At 67.8% G+C, this 18215-nt stretch overlaps 1 protein-coding gene across 2 annotated transcripts in view; it reads right to left on the reverse strand.

Annotated features, from left to right (window-relative positions):
* Window positions 1–1213: 1213 nt before the first annotated feature.
* DPYSL5 (dihydropyrimidinase like 5) overlaps window positions 1214–18215 on the reverse strand; it is a 51689-nt gene continuing 34687 nt past the window's right edge. The window contains exons 2-13 of one of the 2 annotated variants that reach the window (XM_088530732.1): window positions 9343–9605; window positions 8700–8858; window positions 7173–7352; window positions 7039–7107; window positions 5974–6018; window positions 5810–5885; window positions 5023–5179; window positions 3861–4002; window positions 2946–3088; window positions 2663–2870; window positions 2195–2363; window positions 1214–1333 (exon numbers count right to left, since the gene is read on the reverse strand). In XM_088530732.1, the coding sequence (XP_088386858.1) occupies window positions 1248–1333; window positions 2195–2363; window positions 2663–2870; window positions 2946–3088; window positions 3861–4002; window positions 5023–5179; window positions 5810–5885; window positions 5974–6018; window positions 7039–7107; window positions 7173–7352; window positions 8700–8858; window positions 9343–9603 (1695 nt within the window). In that variant the 5' untranslated portion in view covers window positions 9604–9605 and the 3' untranslated portion in view covers window positions 1214–1247. The remainder of the gene's footprint in view (window positions 1334–2194; window positions 2364–2662; window positions 2871–2945; window positions 3089–3860; window positions 4003–5022; window positions 5180–5809; window positions 5886–5973; window positions 6019–7038; window positions 7108–7172; window positions 7353–8699; window positions 8859–9342; window positions 9606–18215) is intronic. The other variant, XM_088530733.1, reaches the window with a different exon arrangement.

The raw sequence follows: 18215 nt of genomic DNA on the forward strand, positions 1-18215 counted from the left end.
TCGCAAGCTGCAGGGCACAAGCAGCAGCGTGCAGCCCATGCATGGCAGTGCACACACATGTGCATGGGTGCACATATACACACACAGCAGAATGAAGCGTGCTGGCAGCCTGTGCATGGCAGTGCACAAGTGAGTGCAAGGGTGTGGGGCTCCTTGGTCCCGTGCATGGCCCCAGGAGCTCATGCATGGCAGTGCACACAGGCACACATAGGTGCATGCTCCCCTGCAGCATGCAGGTTGCGCACGGCCTGTGCACTACTGTGCACGTAGGGGTATGTGGTCCCACTAGCACCATTCAGCATGCTGGCAGCCTGTGCATGGAGCTGCGCATGCAGATCTGCAGGTGCATGTCCTCCCTGGTACTGTGCAGTGTGCTGGCAGCCCGTGCAGGGTGGTACGCATGTGGGTGCATGGGCTAATGCCCCCAGCAGCTTGCAGCACGATGGCAGCCTGTGAATGGCAGTGCACTCCTGCATGCATGGGTGCCTACCCCGAGCAGTGTGCAGGGCGGGAACCATCCTTGCATGCGTGTGCACATGCAGGTGCACAGGCGCATGCCCCCCAGCAGCATGCAGCATGCTGGCAGCCTGTGCAGGGTGCTGCGCACATGACTGCATGGGTGCACGCCCCCAATCCCATGCAGCACGCTGGCTGCCCATTCATGGTGCTGCACGCACAGCTGCACGGGTGCATGCACACCCTGGCTCCATGCAGCATGCTGGCATCCCATGCAAGGCGCTGCACACACAGCGACATGGGTGTATGCCCCTGGTCCCATGGGGCACATTGGGTGCCCATGCATGGTGCTGCACAGGTGCATGCCCCCCAGTCCCATGCAGCACGCTGGCCCATGCGTGGCGCTGCACATGTGGGTACCTGCCCCCCGGCAGTGTGTAGGATGGGGGCAGCCCGTGCACGGTGCTGCACCCACGGCTGCACGGGTGCCTGTCCCCCGCAGCGCGGGGGGTCCCTGCCCCTCGCGCCTCCCTCTCGCTAGCGACACAAACCACCTCCGCTTATTTCCACGTGATGCACAAACAAGTCAGAAAAAAAAAAAAAGCCAGTAAAACCGCCCGGCCCGACCCCGACGTGCAAAGAGAAAGGGCGGGAGGCGCCACGGCCCCCGGCCCCGTCCATCCCGGCCGGCCCGGCCCGGCGCCCCGCGCTCGGCCCCGCGGGCTGCGCCGGAGCGGGCGGACGGCGGGGGCTGCGCCCGGCCTCAGTTGGGGGACAGGGCGGCGCCGTCTTTACCAAATGCCGCTCGACCGGCCTCCGGGGGGAGCGAGAATCCGGGCCGAAGCTCGCTTTGGAACGTGGTCATCGATCTGAGAACCTGCGGGAGAGCCGGCTCAGCCCCGCGGGGCACCGGGGCGTCCCCGGGAAGCACCCGCGTCCCTGGGTACCGCAGCATCCCCCGAGTACCGCAGCATCCCCCGGGTACCACCCGCATCTCTGGGTACCGCAGCATCCCCCGGGTACCGCAGCATCCCCCAGGTACCACCCGCATCTCTGGGTACCGCAGCATCCCCCGGGTACCACCCGTGTCCCCGGGTACCGCAGCATCCCAGGTACTGCAGCATCCCCGGGTACCGCAGCATCCCCCGGGTACCGCAGCATCCCAGGTACTGCAGCACCGCCCAGGAATCACCTACATTCCCCGGGTACCACCGCACCCCTCCAGGTACCACAAGCATCCCTGAGTACCACCAGCACTCCCAGGAACCACCTGCATCTCACGGGTACCACCAGCATCCCTGGATACAATCAGCATCCCCTGGGCACCACAGCATTCCTGGCTACCAGCAGCATTCCCGGGAACCACATGCACCCCCAGGCACTGCAGCATCCCCTGCTCCCTGCACCGACCTCCTGCAATACGGGCCCTGAGCTGCCCCTGCCCCGCGCGTCCCCGCGGCACACGGTGCATGCAAGGGCTGGCGCGGGCATGGGGGCAGCACCCTGTCCCCGCTGCAGTGTCCCCAGCGGGTGGCTTTGCAGCCCATGGCTTGGCACCCCGCGCCGTTGCACCCCAAGGCCTCTGCACCGCGGTGGCTTTGCACCCTGTGGCTTTGCAGCCAGGGCTCTGCACCCAACGGCGCCTGCGCCGCAGCGCAGCCCTGGCAGGGACGCAGCCCTGCGCCGGGGGACACGGGGGCCGCGGTGGCGGGGGGTCCCGCCGCGGCCCCGCTCTTACCGGAAAGGCTGAAGCTGGACTCGTGCAGGTCCCGCATGCCCCCGTGGCGCGTGGCCGGCCGCGTGGGCGTATCGGCCAGGGGCGTCCCCGTCTCTTTTTTGCCCGCGTGCACCACGGCGGCCACGTCGCCCAGGTACGGGGTGCGATCCACCCCCCGGGGCCGGCGACTCTGCAGGGACAAAAGCAGAGAGCGCCGTGATGGGGCCGGGGTGCCAGCCGCGGGGAGCGGGTGCAGAGCAGGTTGCAAGCCGGGGTGCAGCGGGGCCGGGGTGCAGCGGGGCCGGGGTGCAGCGGGTGACGGGGTGCAGCGGGTGACAGCGATGCTGGATGTCACTGCAGCCGCCCTGCTTGCCCAGGGGACAGCGGGTGACCGTGCCGTGGTGTGGTGGCCCCAAGCCCCGTCCCCCATGCGGCCACCCCGGCTGCATGCCCGGCCGTGGGATGCGGGGACGCGCCGGCCGCCGGTACCTTCTCCCGCTGCACCAGCTTCTTGTAGACGGAGTCGGGGAAGGAGCGGAGCGGGCAGAACTTGCCGGTGCCCTCGGCGCACATGAAGACGCCGTTCTCGTAGACGACGCGCCCGCGGCTCACGGTCACCAGCGGCACCCCGTGGCAGCGCATGTTCTCGTAGAGGTTGATGTCCCCCCCCTGCACCTGGGTGCTGGCCGAGATGGTCCTGGGCAGGGGGAGGCGCGGGTGAAGCGGGAGCCCCCGGCCCCGCGGCGCGCGGGGACGGGGCGGTCACACGCACTTGGTGGCCTCGGGGTCCCACACGACGACGTCGGCGTCGGCCCCGGGGATGATGCGGCCCTTGCGGGGGTACAGGTTGTGGATCTTGGCCGCGTTGGAGCTGGTGACGGCCACGAAGCGGTTCTCGTCCATCTTGCCCCCGACCTGCAGCGGCAGGGCTGGACATGGCACAGCGCCCCAGCGCATCCCAGCGCATCCCTGCTGCATCCCCCTGCACCCCTGGGACATCTCCAGCATCTCTGATTCCTCCAGGATATCCCTGGTGCATTCCAGCGCATCCCAATGCATCCCTGGAGCCATGCAGAGCACCACCCTGCATCCCTATGCATCCTGGCATATCCCCATGCCTCCTGGAGCATCCTGTGCATCCCAGTACATCCCCATGCATCCCAGCACATCCCCATGCCTCCCAGAGCATCCTGTGCATCTCCACGCATCCTGGCACATTCCCATGACTCCTGGAGCATCCAGTGCATCCCCACACATCCTGGCACATCCCCATGCCTCCCGGAGCATCCCGTGCATCCCAGCACATCCCCATCCCTCCCAGAGCATCCCATGCATCCCCATTCATCCCAGCACATCCCCATACCCCTGGAGAATCCTGTGCATCCCGATGCATCCTGGCACATCCCCATGACTCCTGGAGCATCCCAGCACATCCCCATGCATCCCAGCACATTCCCACACCTCCTGGAGCATCCCGTGCATCCCCATGCATCCCAGCACACCCCCATGCCTCCCAGCACATCCCCATCTGCTCCCTGTACCCCAGGTGCCTGCTGCAGCCTCTGGCAGGGAGATGCCCTTGCAAACATGCCCCATGCTCGGATTCTCCCTGGAGAAGCCATGGAAGCCTCCCGGGAGGACCCATGGGAGCGGGGTGGCCCAGCCGGCGCCCCGGCGCGGCACCCACCACGCCGCGCTCCCAGATGATGCTCATGCGGTCCTGGACACCGCTGACGCCGTGCGGGATCTTGGTGAAGTCCTCCCTGCCCATGGCCTTCTGCTTGGCGCTGAAGGGCCGGTGGTCGGAGGCCACGACGTTGAGCGTGTCACTGCGGGCAGAGAGGGCGGTGGCATCACCGCGAGCCGGGTGTGCGCAACAGCGAGCGGGGCGCCTCGGAGCCGGCACCAGGTACCGGGCACCTTGGAGCTGACACTGGGATGCACCAGGTATGGGGCAGCTTGGAGCTGACACTGGGATGCACCAGATACCGGGCACCTCGGAGCCGGCAATGGGATGCACCAGGTACCGGGCACCTCAGAGCAATGGGACATGCCAGGCGGATGGTGCCGGGGAGCGGGGCACCTCGGAGCTGGCACCAGGATGCACCAGGTACATGGAGCTGGGGAGCAGGACACCCATGGAGCAGGGCATCCATGGAGCAGGACACCCATGGAGCAGGGCACCCATGGAGCAGGATGCACTGGGTGCATGGAGCTGGGGAGCAGAGCACCCATGGAGCAGGGCACCCATGGAGCGGGATGCACTGGGTGCATGGAGCTGGGGAGCAGGGCACCCATGGAGCAGGACACCCATGGAGCGGGATGCACTGGGTGCATGGAGCTGGGGAGCAGGGCACCCATGGAGCAGGGCACCCATGGAGCGGGATGCACTGGGTGCATGGAGCTGGGGAGCAGGGCACCCATGGAGCAGGGCACCCATGGAGCGGGATGCACTGGGTGCATGGAGCTGGGGAGCAGGGCACCCATGGAGCAGGGCACCCATGGAGCGGGATGCACTGGGTGCATGGAGCTGGGGAGCAGGGCACCCATGGGGCAGGGCACCCATGGGGCAGGCTCCGGGGAACAGGGCACACTGGGTGCCGGGCACCCACAGAGCAGGCTCCAACCATTGGAATGCGCTGGGTCCCCAGAGCTGGGGGCAGGCAGCAGGATGCACCGGCACACGGAACCGGGAGCACAGCGGGGTCTGTGGGGCTGCTGTGCCTGGTTCTGTGGGGACACGGGGCGCTCATGGCCGGTTCTGTGGGCACACGGGGCGCTCATGGCTGGCTCCGTGGGCACGCGGGGGTCCCGGGGCGCTGCGGGGCGCGCGTCGCCGCGGGTCCTACTTGGCGAGCAGGCTCATGAGGTACGGGGAGGTGTTGGTGTCGAGGCGCAGCGGCGGCACGGTCACGTAGGCGGCCGCGTGGAACCAGTCCTGGTGGTAGTAGTGCAGCCCGGTGAGCGTGGCGTGCGCCGTCGTCGTCTCCGCGTACACCGCCTTGCCTGCGGGCAGGGGGCGGCGCTGGGGGCGGGGCCGGGCCGGGGGCGGGGCCCGGGGAGGCCAATGGGAACGGTGGAATTGTGCGGGGGTGGAGCTAGGATTCGGTGCGGGGGTGTGGCCACAGGAAGGGGGCGGGGCTCAATGAGCAGGGTGTGGCTGAGGGGCGGGGCTCGGAGAAGGGGAGGAGCTAGGGGAGCACTATGGGGCTAGGAGTAGAGCCAGGGTTCCCTGATGGGCGGGGCTACAGAGAAGGGGCGGGGCCAGGGGAGACTGGAGGGGTGGGGTTACAGGGCAGGGGCGGGGCTAGGGCTCCCTGGAGTTTGGATCTATGGGGCAGAGCTGGGACTCTCTAGAAGGCGGGGCTATGAGGCAGGGGCGGGGCTATTGGACAGGGGCGGGGCTAGGACCGCCTGGAAGGCGGGGCCATGGGACAGGGGCAGGGCTAGGAGGCAGGGGTGGGGCTACAACTCCCTGGGGGGCGGGGCTATGAGACAGGGGCGGGGCTAGGACCGCCTGGAAGGCGGGACCATGGGGCAAGGGTGGTGCTGCAGGGGCGGGGCCAGGGCCGCCTGGAGGGCGGGGCTATGGGGCAGGGGCGGGGCTAGGAGGCCGTGGGGCGCCCCGACCCTCACCTTGCATCTTGGCGGCGGCGACGACGTCCCCCGCGGACATGCTGGACACGTTCACCAGGTAGACGGGGCAGTGGGTCTGCGGGCAGCGCGTCAGTGCCGGCCCCGCGCCCTGCCCCACGGCCGCCCCCAGCCCCACGGGGCCCCGGCGTCCGGGCGCCACTCACCCTGTTGGCGATGGTGATGATGCGGTGCGTGGCCTCGGCTTCCAGCTGCGGGGAGAGCGGCCGTGAGCAGGGCAAGGACAGGGCATGCACGCAGCGCATGCATTGGTGTGCAAATGAACATGCAGGCGGCCACAGAGCAGGGTGCAGGTCGCTGCAGGACAGTGCAGGGAGGGGTGTGCAGGGTATGCGGATGCATGTGTGAAGGATGCACAGGTGGGTGCACAAATGGGTGCGTGGATAGTTGCAGGCAGATGCAAGCATGGGTGTGCACACAGGTGTGCAAATGGGTGGACAGAAGCAGATGGGTGCATAGACGGGTGTGCACAAGTGCACAATTGGGTGCAAGGATGGGTGCATGGATGGATGTGCAAATGGGTGTGCAAAGGGGTGCAAGGACACCTGTGGATGGGTTCCTGGATGGGTGTGCAAGTGGGTGCAGTGGGTACCCATGTAGCTGCAGACAGGAGCACAGGCAGGTGTGCATGCGGGTGCACACACGGTGCAGACAGGCGCATGGAGGGGCATGCAAGTCAATGCACAAATAGGTGCCAGGACAGGTGCAGAAGGGTGCACGGATGGTTTTGCAAGGGGCTGCACAAATAGGTGCAAGGATGGGTGTGGAAATAGGTGTACGGGTAGTTGCAGACAGGTGCAGGGATGGGCGAGCACTTGAGTGCAGAAATGGCTGCAGGGCCGGTTGCAGATGTGTGCATGGGTAAATGTGCAGGTGGGTGTAGGACTGGCTGAAGACAGGTGCAGAGGATGGGCATGCAAGTGAATGCACAAATGGGTGCATAGATGATTGTGCAGGCAGGTGCAGAATGGGTGCAAGGATGGCTGCAGAAGGGTGCATGGATGGTTGTGCATTTGGGAGCAGAAGTGAGTGCAAGGATGGCTGCAGAAGGGTGCATGGACGGTTGTGCATTTGGGAGCAGAAGTGGGTGCAAGGATGGCTGCAGAAGGGTGCATGGACGGTTGTGCATTTGGGCGCAAGGATGGCTGCAGAAGGCTGCACATGCAGGCGCTGCACGGACGCTGTGCAGCGGTGCCGCGGTTGCCACCCACCTCCTCGGGCCGGCTGATCTCGATGCCCTCGGGCCCCGTGATGCCCAGCTCCAGCGCCTCCTTGGCTCCCTGCGGGAAGGGGGGTGAGCGGCGCCGGGGCGGCCGCGGCGCAGCCCCCCGCGCGCCCCGCTCACCTCGGCCACCAGCTCGCCGTTCTCGGCGTGCACGCGCGCGATGGCGCCCACGTCGCGGCAGGCGCGCAGGGCCTGGTAGAGCTCGCTGTCCCGCAGCATGTACAGCTCCTTGTAGGTCATGAACATCTGGAAGGAGTTCACCCCCTTCTCCCGCACCAGCGCCTCCATCTCCGCCTTCACCTGCGCGGCACGGGGACACGCTCAGCGCCCGCCGCGCTTCCCGGGAGCCGCGGATCAGGGCGGCTCAAAAGGGAGCCGGGGGCAGCAGCGAAGCCCCAAACAAGCGGCTCAGGGGATCAGCGGGCCCAGGCGGCCGGGCTGGAATTAGCCGTGGCCACAGCAGCTGCCAGACGGCTCCCGCGGCCCCGCGCCATCGCAGAGCCGCAGGGATGCCGGAGAGACGGCGCTCCTGGAGGGCTGTGCAGGCTGGGAGCGCTCCGGGGATGCCAAGCTCCCGGGATGCTGCCCGGGAATGCCACGGTCCTGGCGAGGGTGCTATGGCTGGGGATGCCCCGATTCCAGGCATGCTGCATGGTGGGGATGGGGTGCTAGCTGGGATGCTGCGAGTGCCAGGATCCCGTGCAGGCTGTGCCAGCTAGGGATGCTGTGCTCTGGGGCTGCTGCATTCCTGGGGCTGCTGCATTTGCCAGGGATGCTGTGCTAGCTGGGAATGCCATGATCCCACGAATGCTGTGCTGGATGGGGATGTTGCATTGCTCAGGGATGCTGTGCTGGCTAGGAATGCTGTGATCCCAAGGATGCCATGCTTTTGGGATGCTGTGCTTTTGGGATGCTGTTCTGGCCAGGGATGCCATGATCTCAGGCATGCTGCACTGGCTGGGGATGCCATGATCCCTGGAATGCTGCGTTTTTGGGATGCTGCACTGGCTGGGGATGCCTTGATCCCTGGGATGCTGCGTTTTTGGGATGCTGCACTGGCTGGAATGCCTTGATCCCTGGGATGCTGCGTTTTTGGGATGCTGCACTGGCTGGGGATGCCTTGATCCCTGGGATGCTGTGTTTTTGGGATGCTGCACTGGCTGGAATGCCTTGATCCCTGGGATGCTGCGTTTTTGGGATGCTGCACTGGCTGGGGATGCCATGATCCCTGGGATGCTGTGCTTTTGGGATGCGGATGCTGCACTGGCTGGGGATGCCATGATCCCTGGGATGCTGTGCTTTTGGGATGCTGCACTGGCTGGAATGCCTTGATCCCTGGGATGCTGCGCTTTTGGGATGCTGTGCTGGCTGGGGATGCCATGATCCCTGGGATGCTGTGCTTTTGGGATGCGGATGCTGCACTGGCTGGGGATGCCTTGATCCCTGGGATGCTGTGCTTTTGGGATGCTGCACTGGCTGGAATGCCTTGATCCCTGGGATGCTGCGTTTTTGGGATGCTGCACTGGCTGGGGATGCCTTGATCCCTGGAATCCTGCGCTTTTGGGATGCTGGGCTGCCTGGGGACACTGTGCTCCCAGGAATGCCGTGCTCCCAGGGGTGCCGCGCTGCCCAGGCCCCCCAGCTCACCTTGGGCGCCCACCAGGTGATGCCCATGTGCAGGGCGTAGTCGCAGCACACCTTGGGGTCGGCCAGGCTGCGGCACTTCTCGTAGGCGTCCAGCAGCGAGGTCTCCTTGTCGGGCAGCACGTGCCCGATGACCATCGTGGTGCCCCCGACCAGGGCTGCCTGCAGGTGTCAGCGGGCACAAAACCACCTTTGTGCCGGGCGCCCGCTTGGCCGTGCGCCGCCGCGGCACGCGTGGGCGGCGGGGCGAGAGCCGGCGTCCCCGGCTCACCCGGCCCGGCTAATCCCCAAAGCTCCTTTGCCCCCCCGGGCCGGGGCTGCGGCGCCGGCGCCGCGCGGAGCAGAGCGGAGCGCGCACGGCCCGGCCGCCCCGCGCGCAGCCCCGCGCCGCAGGGCGCTCCCGGAGCCTGGCACGGCTGCACAAAGGGCGCTCTGTGCCCGCGGCTGGAGCCGGGCGGCCCCGGGACGGGGCTCTTGGGTTTGCAGGCTGCAAACATGCACCGGGGTGGGCACCATGAGCCAATGTGTCCCCGGGCCGGCAGCGCCCGCAGGGTCCGCCGGCGATCCCGCTTTAACGGCGGGATAATCTGCTGCAAAGCAGGGCGGCTTTAAATAGCCGGGCCGCGGCGGCCGTGCGCGCGGGTACCTTGGTGCCGTGGTAGAAGTCGTCCACGCAGGTGGCGTTCATGAAGGTCTGGTGGAAGTGGGTGCTGGTGTCGATGCCGCCGGGGATGACCAGCTTGCCGGTGGCGTCGATGACCTTGGCGCCGCCGGGGATCATGAGCTCGCGGCCCACTTGCTGGATGATGCCGTTCTCGATGTAGACGTCGGCCTCCAGCGTGCAGTCATCGTTCACCACCTTCCCCCCCTTGATGAGGATCCGCATGGTGGCCGCGTTGGCGAGCATGGCTCTGCAAGGGCGGGGGGCGCCGCCGCCACGGCGGGAACACCGGATTAGCCCGGGAAATCCCGGGAGAGGGGGGCCGCGGGCACCCGGCGCTCCCGGCGCCGCAGGCATGCACGCGCTGCATGCCGATGGTGCACGCTGCCGATGCACAACGACGTTGCATGCCCAACGGAGACATGCACGGGGCTATGAGAGGATGCAGGGACCCCACACCCCCTCCCCAGACAGGATCCATACGTCGCTCGGCAGATGAAGGTCAGACGCGATCGACCCGCCGGAGCGGCGCAGAGGCCAACGCGCTGCATGGAGCAGAGGCTCTGAAAGCTGCTGCAGAGCTCCCGCTGCAAGGACCCTATTGCATGGGCTTCTCCTGCACAGACCCCCCTGAATGCACCCCTAAAGCAGAGCCGCCCTGAATTGACCCCTAAAGCAGAGATGCTGCTGCATGGACCCTATTGCATGGGCCCTTAATGCGGAAACACCCTTGCACAGACCCTACTGCATGGGCCCCTAACGCAGAAACCCCGCTGCATGAACCCTGATGCACCGACCTCTAACGCAGAGACCCCCTCTGCATAGGCAGCATTGCATGGGCCCTTGCTGCATAACCCCTATTGCATGGCTTCCTCCTGCAGAGCCCCACTGCATGGACCCCTAACAGAGACCCCCGCTGCATGGACCCTATTGCACAGACCCTATAGAATGGAGCCCACCGCACAGGGCCCTCTGCACGGGCGCTGCTGCACGCTCCCCGTCGCAGGGAACGCTGCACGGAGCGCTGCCTCCACACAAAGGCCACATCCCGCGGCCGCGCTCGGGGCCCGCGTCCCTTTGGGGACACCGCGCTCGGCCGCCCGGCACCAGCGGGCGCAGGACGAGGCGCCTCTGCCGTGCAGGGGGGGACGGCGCCGGGGGGTCCCGCACCTGCCCGCCGTTCCCGGCACCGGCAGCTGGGCATTCCCGGCACGGCGGCAGCGGAGCAGCTGCCCGGGGCTGCGAGCGCCGCGGCCCCGGCGCTGCCATCCTGTATCAAACAGCTGTGACTTGGCCTGGGGACCTGCTGTCCCACGTGAGACCCGTGGGGTGCCGGGGCCACGCACGTCCCAGCAGCCCAGCCCGGAACATCCCGCCCCGCTGCAGCGGGGAAGCGGCACCGGGGCTGGGAGCTGGGATGAGGCCGCGCAGGATGCGGCCCCGGGAGCAGGGCGGCGCGGTGGGAAATGGGGCACCGCAGCCCGGAGATGAAAGGCGGCTCTGGTGACAGATGGATCTGGATCGCGGGAGTCGCGCAGGGAGACGGAGCCGCCGCCGAATCCCCCCCTCGCTCTTTGTTTGGCGCTTCCCGACGCCAGTGCCGGGATACGGGAGCAGCATCCCTGCGGGAGCAGCATCCCCGCGGGAGCAGCATCCCCGCGGGAGCCTCTTGCCCCTCGCCCACCAGGGCCGCTCTCCAGGCCCGCGGCACCAGCACCCAGCGCTTCCTGGGCCCGTCCGGCGGGCAGGGAGAGGAGCCGAGGTTGGAGCGGGGCAGGAGGTGCCCGGCAGGGCGCAGGGCCGCGAGCGGTGGCACCGCGCGGTGCCTGGTGCGGCCGGCGCGCTGCGGGCGACGCGGCCCGCGCGGGTGGACACGCGTGGGCGGACGCGGAGCGGCGGCTCGCCAGGCTTGCACAGGGCCCGGGGCGCGTGGCCATCACCCACGTGCCTGCACTGGCCCCATCACCCACTGGGGACAGTTATTGCGGGAACAACAGCCTCCCACGGACAACAGGTCACCTCCGGACCGGACCGAGCTGCGGTGCCAGCGCTGCGTGCCCAGCTCCTGTCACCCAGCCCGGCTGGCCCCTGCCTGCTCCCGTCCTTGCCCCGGATCCCGGCTGCGGCAGGAGCAGCGAGAGGCAGCGCTGCTGCTCCAGCCCTGCTGCACCAGGGACTGTCCCCTGCAGCGGCTGGACGTGACCCTCGCCAGGGATCTCCGAGCCCGGGGCTCCGTGCGGGAGCAGCGCGGCCCCCAGAGCCCCGGCGCAGCGGGGCCCTCGCATGCAGCGCGGGGCCCTCGCACGCAGCGCGGCCAACGCTCCTTTGTGAGGGGTCCGCAGGTCTCCTGTGGGGCAGGATTGAGCCCGGGGGGCACGGAACCGCCCCAGCCCATTGTCCCGGCGGGACCTTTCCGCCCTCCACGGAGATGCCCTGTGCATCCGGGATAGGGATGCCCTGAGCATCCCAGCCGGGCGCAGCTCCGCTCGGGACACACCCAGAGCGGGAGCACGGGCAGCACAGGGAACAGCACGGGGACGGCCACCGCCCAGGGAGGGACGGGGACGCGGCGGCTGCAACGGGGCGCGCGGGGGACCTGAAGGGGCCTGGGGTGACCTCGCGGCGCCGCGCGCCAGGCCCGGCCACACCCGAGCGAGCGCCGCGCTGCAACGGCACCCGCGCACGGCCGCATCCTGCCCCGCGCGCCGGGGACCTCCCACGCGGGGCTGACCCGCCGTGACGGGTGGGTGTGCGGCAGCTGTCACCGCCAAGGGCCGGTCCCCGCGCGGGGTGGGCTCCGTGCGCGACCCGCCTGCCCTCCCGGGGCTGCCAGCGCTGCAAGGAGCAGCTGCAGAGGGGCTCGCTGCAAGGTGCAGCCCCAGCGCGCTGCAAGGGCCGCCCTGCACGGGCGCAGCACGGTTCGATGCGGGGCGGCCCCGCCGCAGCCCGGCGCGGTGCGGGGAGGACCCGCTGCAGCCCGGCGCGGTGCGGGGCGGCCCGGTTCGGTACGGAGCGGCCCCGCCGCAGCCCGGCGCGGTGCGGGGCGGCCCGGTCCGGTACGCGGTGGCCCCGCCGCAGCCCGGCGCGGTGCGGGGCGGCCCGGTTCGGTGCGGGGCGGCCCGGCGCGGGGCGGTTCGGTGCCGCCCGGCCCCGCAGACAAAGCGGTGCCGCCGCGCGGCACAAAGGAGGCCCCGCGGCGGGCGGGGCGGGGCCGCCGGGGCCCCGCCGAACAATGGCCGGTCCCGCGGGACCCGCGCCCGCACCTGCCGCCGCCCGCCCGGCCCGGCCCCGGCCCGCGCACCTGCTGCTCGCGACCGGTCGCGACACGGCGGCTCCCGGCCGCGAGCCGCCCCGCCGCGACCCCCGGGCGCTGCGGCGAGCCCCCTCCCTCCGCGCCGCCGCGGGCTGTCGCGACACGGCGGCGCTGTCGCGACAGGCGCCCCGCGGGAGCACGCGGGGAGCGGCACGCGGGGCGCCCCCACCGAGACACCCCGCAGCGCTGCGGGGGCTCGCTCCCCGCGCGACAGTCACGACACCCTCCCCCGCCCTGTCGCGATACCCGCGCCTGTCACGACGGCCCCGCCCGTCGCGACAGAGCCGCGACAAGCCGGGGGCGGCCCAGGCGGGGCTGCCTGGTCCTGGCCCTGGCCCTGGTCCTGGCCCTGCTCCTCCCCGGTGCCCGCGGTACCTCCCGCTCCGCTCCGCTCCGCTCCGCTCCGCTCCGCTCCGGCTGCGCCTGCCGCGCTCCCCGGCCGCGATCGCCTCTCACCCAAACCTGCGCGGCGGGGGCGGGGACACGCTGCCGCCTCGCCCAATGGCCGCCCGCGCTGCGCGCCGGGGGCGGGGCCGGAGCCCCCCAGCAGGCTCGGCTGCGCGCGGCCAGCGGCTCGCCTGAGTGACGGCCGGGAGGGGGCGGGGCTGAGGAGGGGGCGGGGCCTGGCGGTGAAGCCACGCCCACTGCGCGGCCACCTGCCCGCCCGCGGTTGCTATGGCTACCGGGACCCGCACAAAGGCGGGAAGGGGAGTGGGGGGGGCATCGGCCCCGCCTGCAGCGCGGGAGACCCCCCGGCATCGCCTCCCATTGCGCCCCGTCGTGTCCCCATTGCGCCCCGCACATTGCACCCCACTATCCCCATTGCACCCCTATTGTGTCCCCGCTGCACCCCACTGTGCCCCATTGCATCCCCATGGTGTTCCCATTGCACCCCACTGTGCCCCCATTGCACCCCTATCGTGTCCCTGTTGCACCCCACTGTGCCCCATTGCACCCCCATCGTGTCCCTATTGCGCCCCACACACTGATACCCATCGTGTCCGCATTGTACCCCCCCATCGTGCCCCCAGTGCACCCCCATTGTGTCCCCATTGCACCCCAGCACATTAATCCCTATTGTGCCCTCATTGCACCCCCCATCATGTCCCCATTGCATCTCCCCGACATTGCTCCCCATTTACCCCCACTGCACCCCTCCATCATGCACCCCACACAATGCATCCCCCCAGCATCCCGCATTGTGCCCCCCCTTATCCCTGCCCATTGCACCCCCCTGCCAGCCCCCTCCCTGTACCATGGGATCCCCCCCAGCACCCCCCGCTGTGCCCTCCCTCAGCTCCTCCCATTGCACCCACATTTCACCCTGGAAGCCCCCATTTCCCCCCACCCATTGCACCCCCCCCCACTGCACCCCCACCCATTGCACCCCCACACTGCACCAACTGCACCCCCACCCATTGCACCCCCCCCCCCCCCACAGTTCAGGAGCCCCCATGGCACCCCCCTCTATGCCCCCCCACACCCTCCACTGTGCCCCCATTGCACCCCAGGAGCCCCCCCAGAATCCCCCACCCCCTGCACCCCCCCCGCACCCTGGCAGCCCCCTGCACCCAGCACCCCCCCGTGCCCCCCTGCATGTCCCACTCCCCAGGCTGCACCCCCATCCCGCACCCAAGGGCCCCACTGGAACCTGCCCCCAGCTGCCCCTGCCCTGTGCCCCACGGGCCCCCCACGGCTGCCCCGTGTCCTCTGCACCCCCAGGCCCGCACTCCAGCGCCTCCTGCGCCGCTGCTGCACCCCCTGCAACCCCAGCAGCGCCCAGGACGTCCCCCGCACCCACGGGGCGCCCGCAGCCCCCGCCAGCTCTGGCTGCATCCCGCAGCCGTGGGGAGGCTGGAGACCCCCGGCGGCTCCCAGCCCTGCGGGGGCCACGGCTGCCAGCGGCTCCTCGGAGCCCGGCAGCCCCTGCCCGTCCTGGCTGCATCCCTGCTGCATCCTGCATCCCTGCTGCATCCTGCATCCTGCATCCCTGCTGCATCCTGCATCCCACATCCCCTGTCCCTGCTGCATCCCGCATCCCTGCTGCATCCTGCATCCCGCATCCCTGCTGCATCCTGCATCCCACATCCCCTGTCCCTGCTGCATCCCACATCCCTGCTGCATCCTGCATCCTGCATCCCGCATCCCTGCTGCATCCCACTTTCCCTGTCCCTGCTGCATCCTGCATCCCTCATCCCCCATCCCTGCTGCATCCTGCATCCTCCATCCCTGCTGTATCCCCTATCCTTGCTGCATCCCACATCCCCTGTCCCTGCTGCATCCTGCATCCCTGCTGCATCCCACATCCCCTGTCCCTGCTGCATCCCCTATCCCTGCTGCATCCTGCATCCCCCGTCCCTGCTGCATCCTGCATCCCACATCCCTTGTCCCTGCTGCATGCCACATCCCTGCTGCATCCCGCATCCCCCGTCCCTGCTGCATCCGCTATCCCTGCTGCATCCTGCATCCCCCGTCCATGCTGCATCCCGCATCATTGCTGCATCCCCCATCCCAGCTGCCTCCCGCATCCCAGCTGTATCCTACATCCTCCACCACTGCTGCCTCCCACACCCCCCCTCCTGCACCCCAGCTGCCTCTCGCATCCCTGCTGCATGCTGCATTCCAGCTGCATTCCCCATTCCTGCTGCATCCCGCATCCCTGCTGCAACCCACATTTCTGCTGCATCCCATAGCCACAGCTGCATCCCGCATCCCACATCCCGGCTGCTGCTCCGCTATATCCCACATCCCTGCTGTACCCACAACTGCAGCTGCATCCTGCATTCCTGCTGCATCCCAGCTGTCTCCCCTCTGCATCTGACACCCTTTCCGCACCCCGCATCCATCCTGCATCCCAGCTCCCAGCTGCATTCCCACACAAGCTGCATCCCGCATCGCAGCCGCATCCCCGCTAGTTGCTGCCGCCCCCGGCCCCACAAACCACACGAGTGGGCAGGACAGGCTGTTTTTTTTTTCTTTTTTTTTTCCTCTTTTTTTTTTCCTTTTTTTTTTGCACAAAAACAGTACATTTATTCAAGTGTTCTCCAGCACAAGTACATTAGAAAGGAGCTTTTCTTATAGTCTTCTGGGCACCGAAGAGGAGGAGAGAAAAATAAAAGGAAAAAAAAAAAACCCAAACGAAAAGAAAGTGGGGGCGCAGGGGCGACGGCGGGGACGGACAGACGTTCTACACCCGCTGCACGCATTGACCTTTTCATTAGTGAGCACAGCTATGTCACGAGCAATACTTACACAGATACACAGAGCGCCGGCGCGCCGGCCGGGGAGCGGGCAGCAGCCAGCGGCAATAAATAGAGAAGCGACCCTAAAAAAACAAAAAAAGGACCCCAAAAAAAAAGGAAAAAAAGGAACGAACCGGGCCGGAGGGAGGGATAATAATAAAAAAAAACGTAACGGGGGAGAAACAGCAGCTGGGGGTCTCCGGCGGGGGTGCGGGCCGGCGCTGCGGGACGGGACGGGACGGGACGGGCTCGAGCCGCGCGGGGCTCCGCGGGCTCTGCGCTTTCCTCGGCACGGGCACGGGCTTCCCCACACACAGTTAAGCGTCAGCTACTTCAATGTCTAGGCTAAAACACATGAAATCTCTTATTTAGTTTTCAAGTACAAAGTTAAAATGCCTTTTTTTGTTTTTGTCTTTTTTTTGTTGTTTTTGTCTTTTTTTTTTAATAATAATATATAAGAGTAAAATAATAGTGCTCTTTGAAACTCCACTACAAGAAAACAAAACAAACAGTCATTGTCCAGACAGCAGACTTAATTTAACAATATATATTTTTAATAAAATGTTTTAGCACCGTGTATTTCACCTACTCCCTCAGCGGATCTTAAGGAATTTAGGTTTTTCTGTTATTTTTTTTTTCTATTTTTTTTCTGTTGAAATCTAGGGATGTGCAACAAAATTTGCCTGTTTGTTTCTTAAAAAATGATGTGAGTCGGATACGTTAAAAACTGAACTCTTATCCCGCGCGCGTCCCCCCGGCCCCGCGTGGTGCTGCCCGGACGCCGGGGCCCCAGCGCCTTTCCAGTTGTGCAGCGGCGGGGAGCTGCCTGCGGCGCGGCGGGGACATGCGCCCGGCGCGGCGGGGACACCGAGCCTTGCTGGCATGCAACCCGCAGGGCAGCGCAAGCCTTGCGCCTGGCGCGGGTGCTGCAGGGCCACGAGTGGCACCCGGCGCTGCAGGGCCGTGCTGGACCTGCACCCGACATCGCGGGGTCGTGCAAGACCTGCATGGAGGACTGCGGCGCCGTGCAAGAGCTGCACCCGATGTGACAGGGCCATGCAAGACCTGCAGCAAGGACGGGAGCACCGTGCAACACTTGCACGCAGCACCGTGCAAAAACTGCACCTAGCATTGCAATGCTGTGCGAAAGCTGCACCCAGCACTGCAGCACCGTGCAAGACCTGCACCCAGCACCGTGCAATCGTGTGGGACCCAGAGCAAGCGCCGAGCAGCAGCCGTGGAAGGAGCTCGGTGCTGCCAGAGGCGCCAGCCCGTCCTGCCTCGCTCCGTCACATCCAGGTGAAACAGCCGGCCCGGAGCCGCCAGCGCGGCACTGCCCGGCCCGCAGCGCCCGCGGCACCACCTGCAGCATCGCCCACTGCAACCGCAGCATTGCCTGCGCCAGCACCTGCAGCATCGCCCACACTGGAACCGCAGCATCCCCTGCGCCGGCACCTGCAGCATCCCCTGTGCCAGCACCTGCAGCAGCACCCGCGCCAGCATCTGCAGCACCCGCGCTGGAACCGACAGCACCGCCTGCACCGGCACCTGCAGCAGCACCTGTGCCGGCGCTCACGCTTGCACCCGCGCCTGCGGCAGCACCCGCGCCTCGGGGCTCCGCGCACAGTCAAATGGGGCCTCCGCGTCCTCGTAGCACCAGCCCCGCCGCCGCCGTGGGCCCTAGCACCCGGCGAGCACCCGCGGCTCGCTGCGCATTAGCCAGCACCCCGCAGCGAGCCCCCGGCCCATTCACAGTTACGGACGAGGCGGCGGCGGGGCCGGGACCCCCGAGCTGCCCGCGCCTTAGCACCATCCCCGCGGCCACCGGGACCCGTGGGGCACAGCCCGGCACCGCCCCGTGGGGCGCCCGCAATGTGGGGCCACCCTGCAGGGCGCTGGGCACCCTGCAAAGCAGGGCAGCCCAATGGGGCACCCTGCAAAGGGGTGACAACCTGCAGGGCGCTGGGCACCCTGCAAAGCGGCACAGGGCCATAGGGCACCCTGCAAAGCAGTGACACCCTGCAGGGTGCTGGGAACCCTGCAAAGCGGGGCAGCCCAATGGAGCACCCTGCAAAGGGGTGACACCCTGCAGGGCGCCAGGTACCCTGCAAAGGGGTGACACCCTGCAGGGTGCTGGGCGCCCTGCAAAGCGGCACAGGGCCATAGGGCACCCTGCAGAGCGGCACAGCCCCACAGGGTGCCGGGTGTCCCACGGGGCCTGTGGCAGGTCCCCGCTCCCGCAGCGCCTATGGGCACCGCTGCGCACGGGGCACCGCGTCCCTGGGAACGGGGCACGCGGCTGT

This window comes from Tinamus guttatus, unplaced genomic scaffold, assembly GCF_059628265.1.
Source record: "Tinamus guttatus ecotype Peru unplaced genomic scaffold, ASM5962826v1 Tinamus_guttatus_pri_ptg000386l, whole genome shotgun sequence".
Lineage (NCBI taxonomy): Eukaryota > Metazoa > Chordata > Aves > Tinamiformes > Tinamidae > Tinamus > Tinamus guttatus.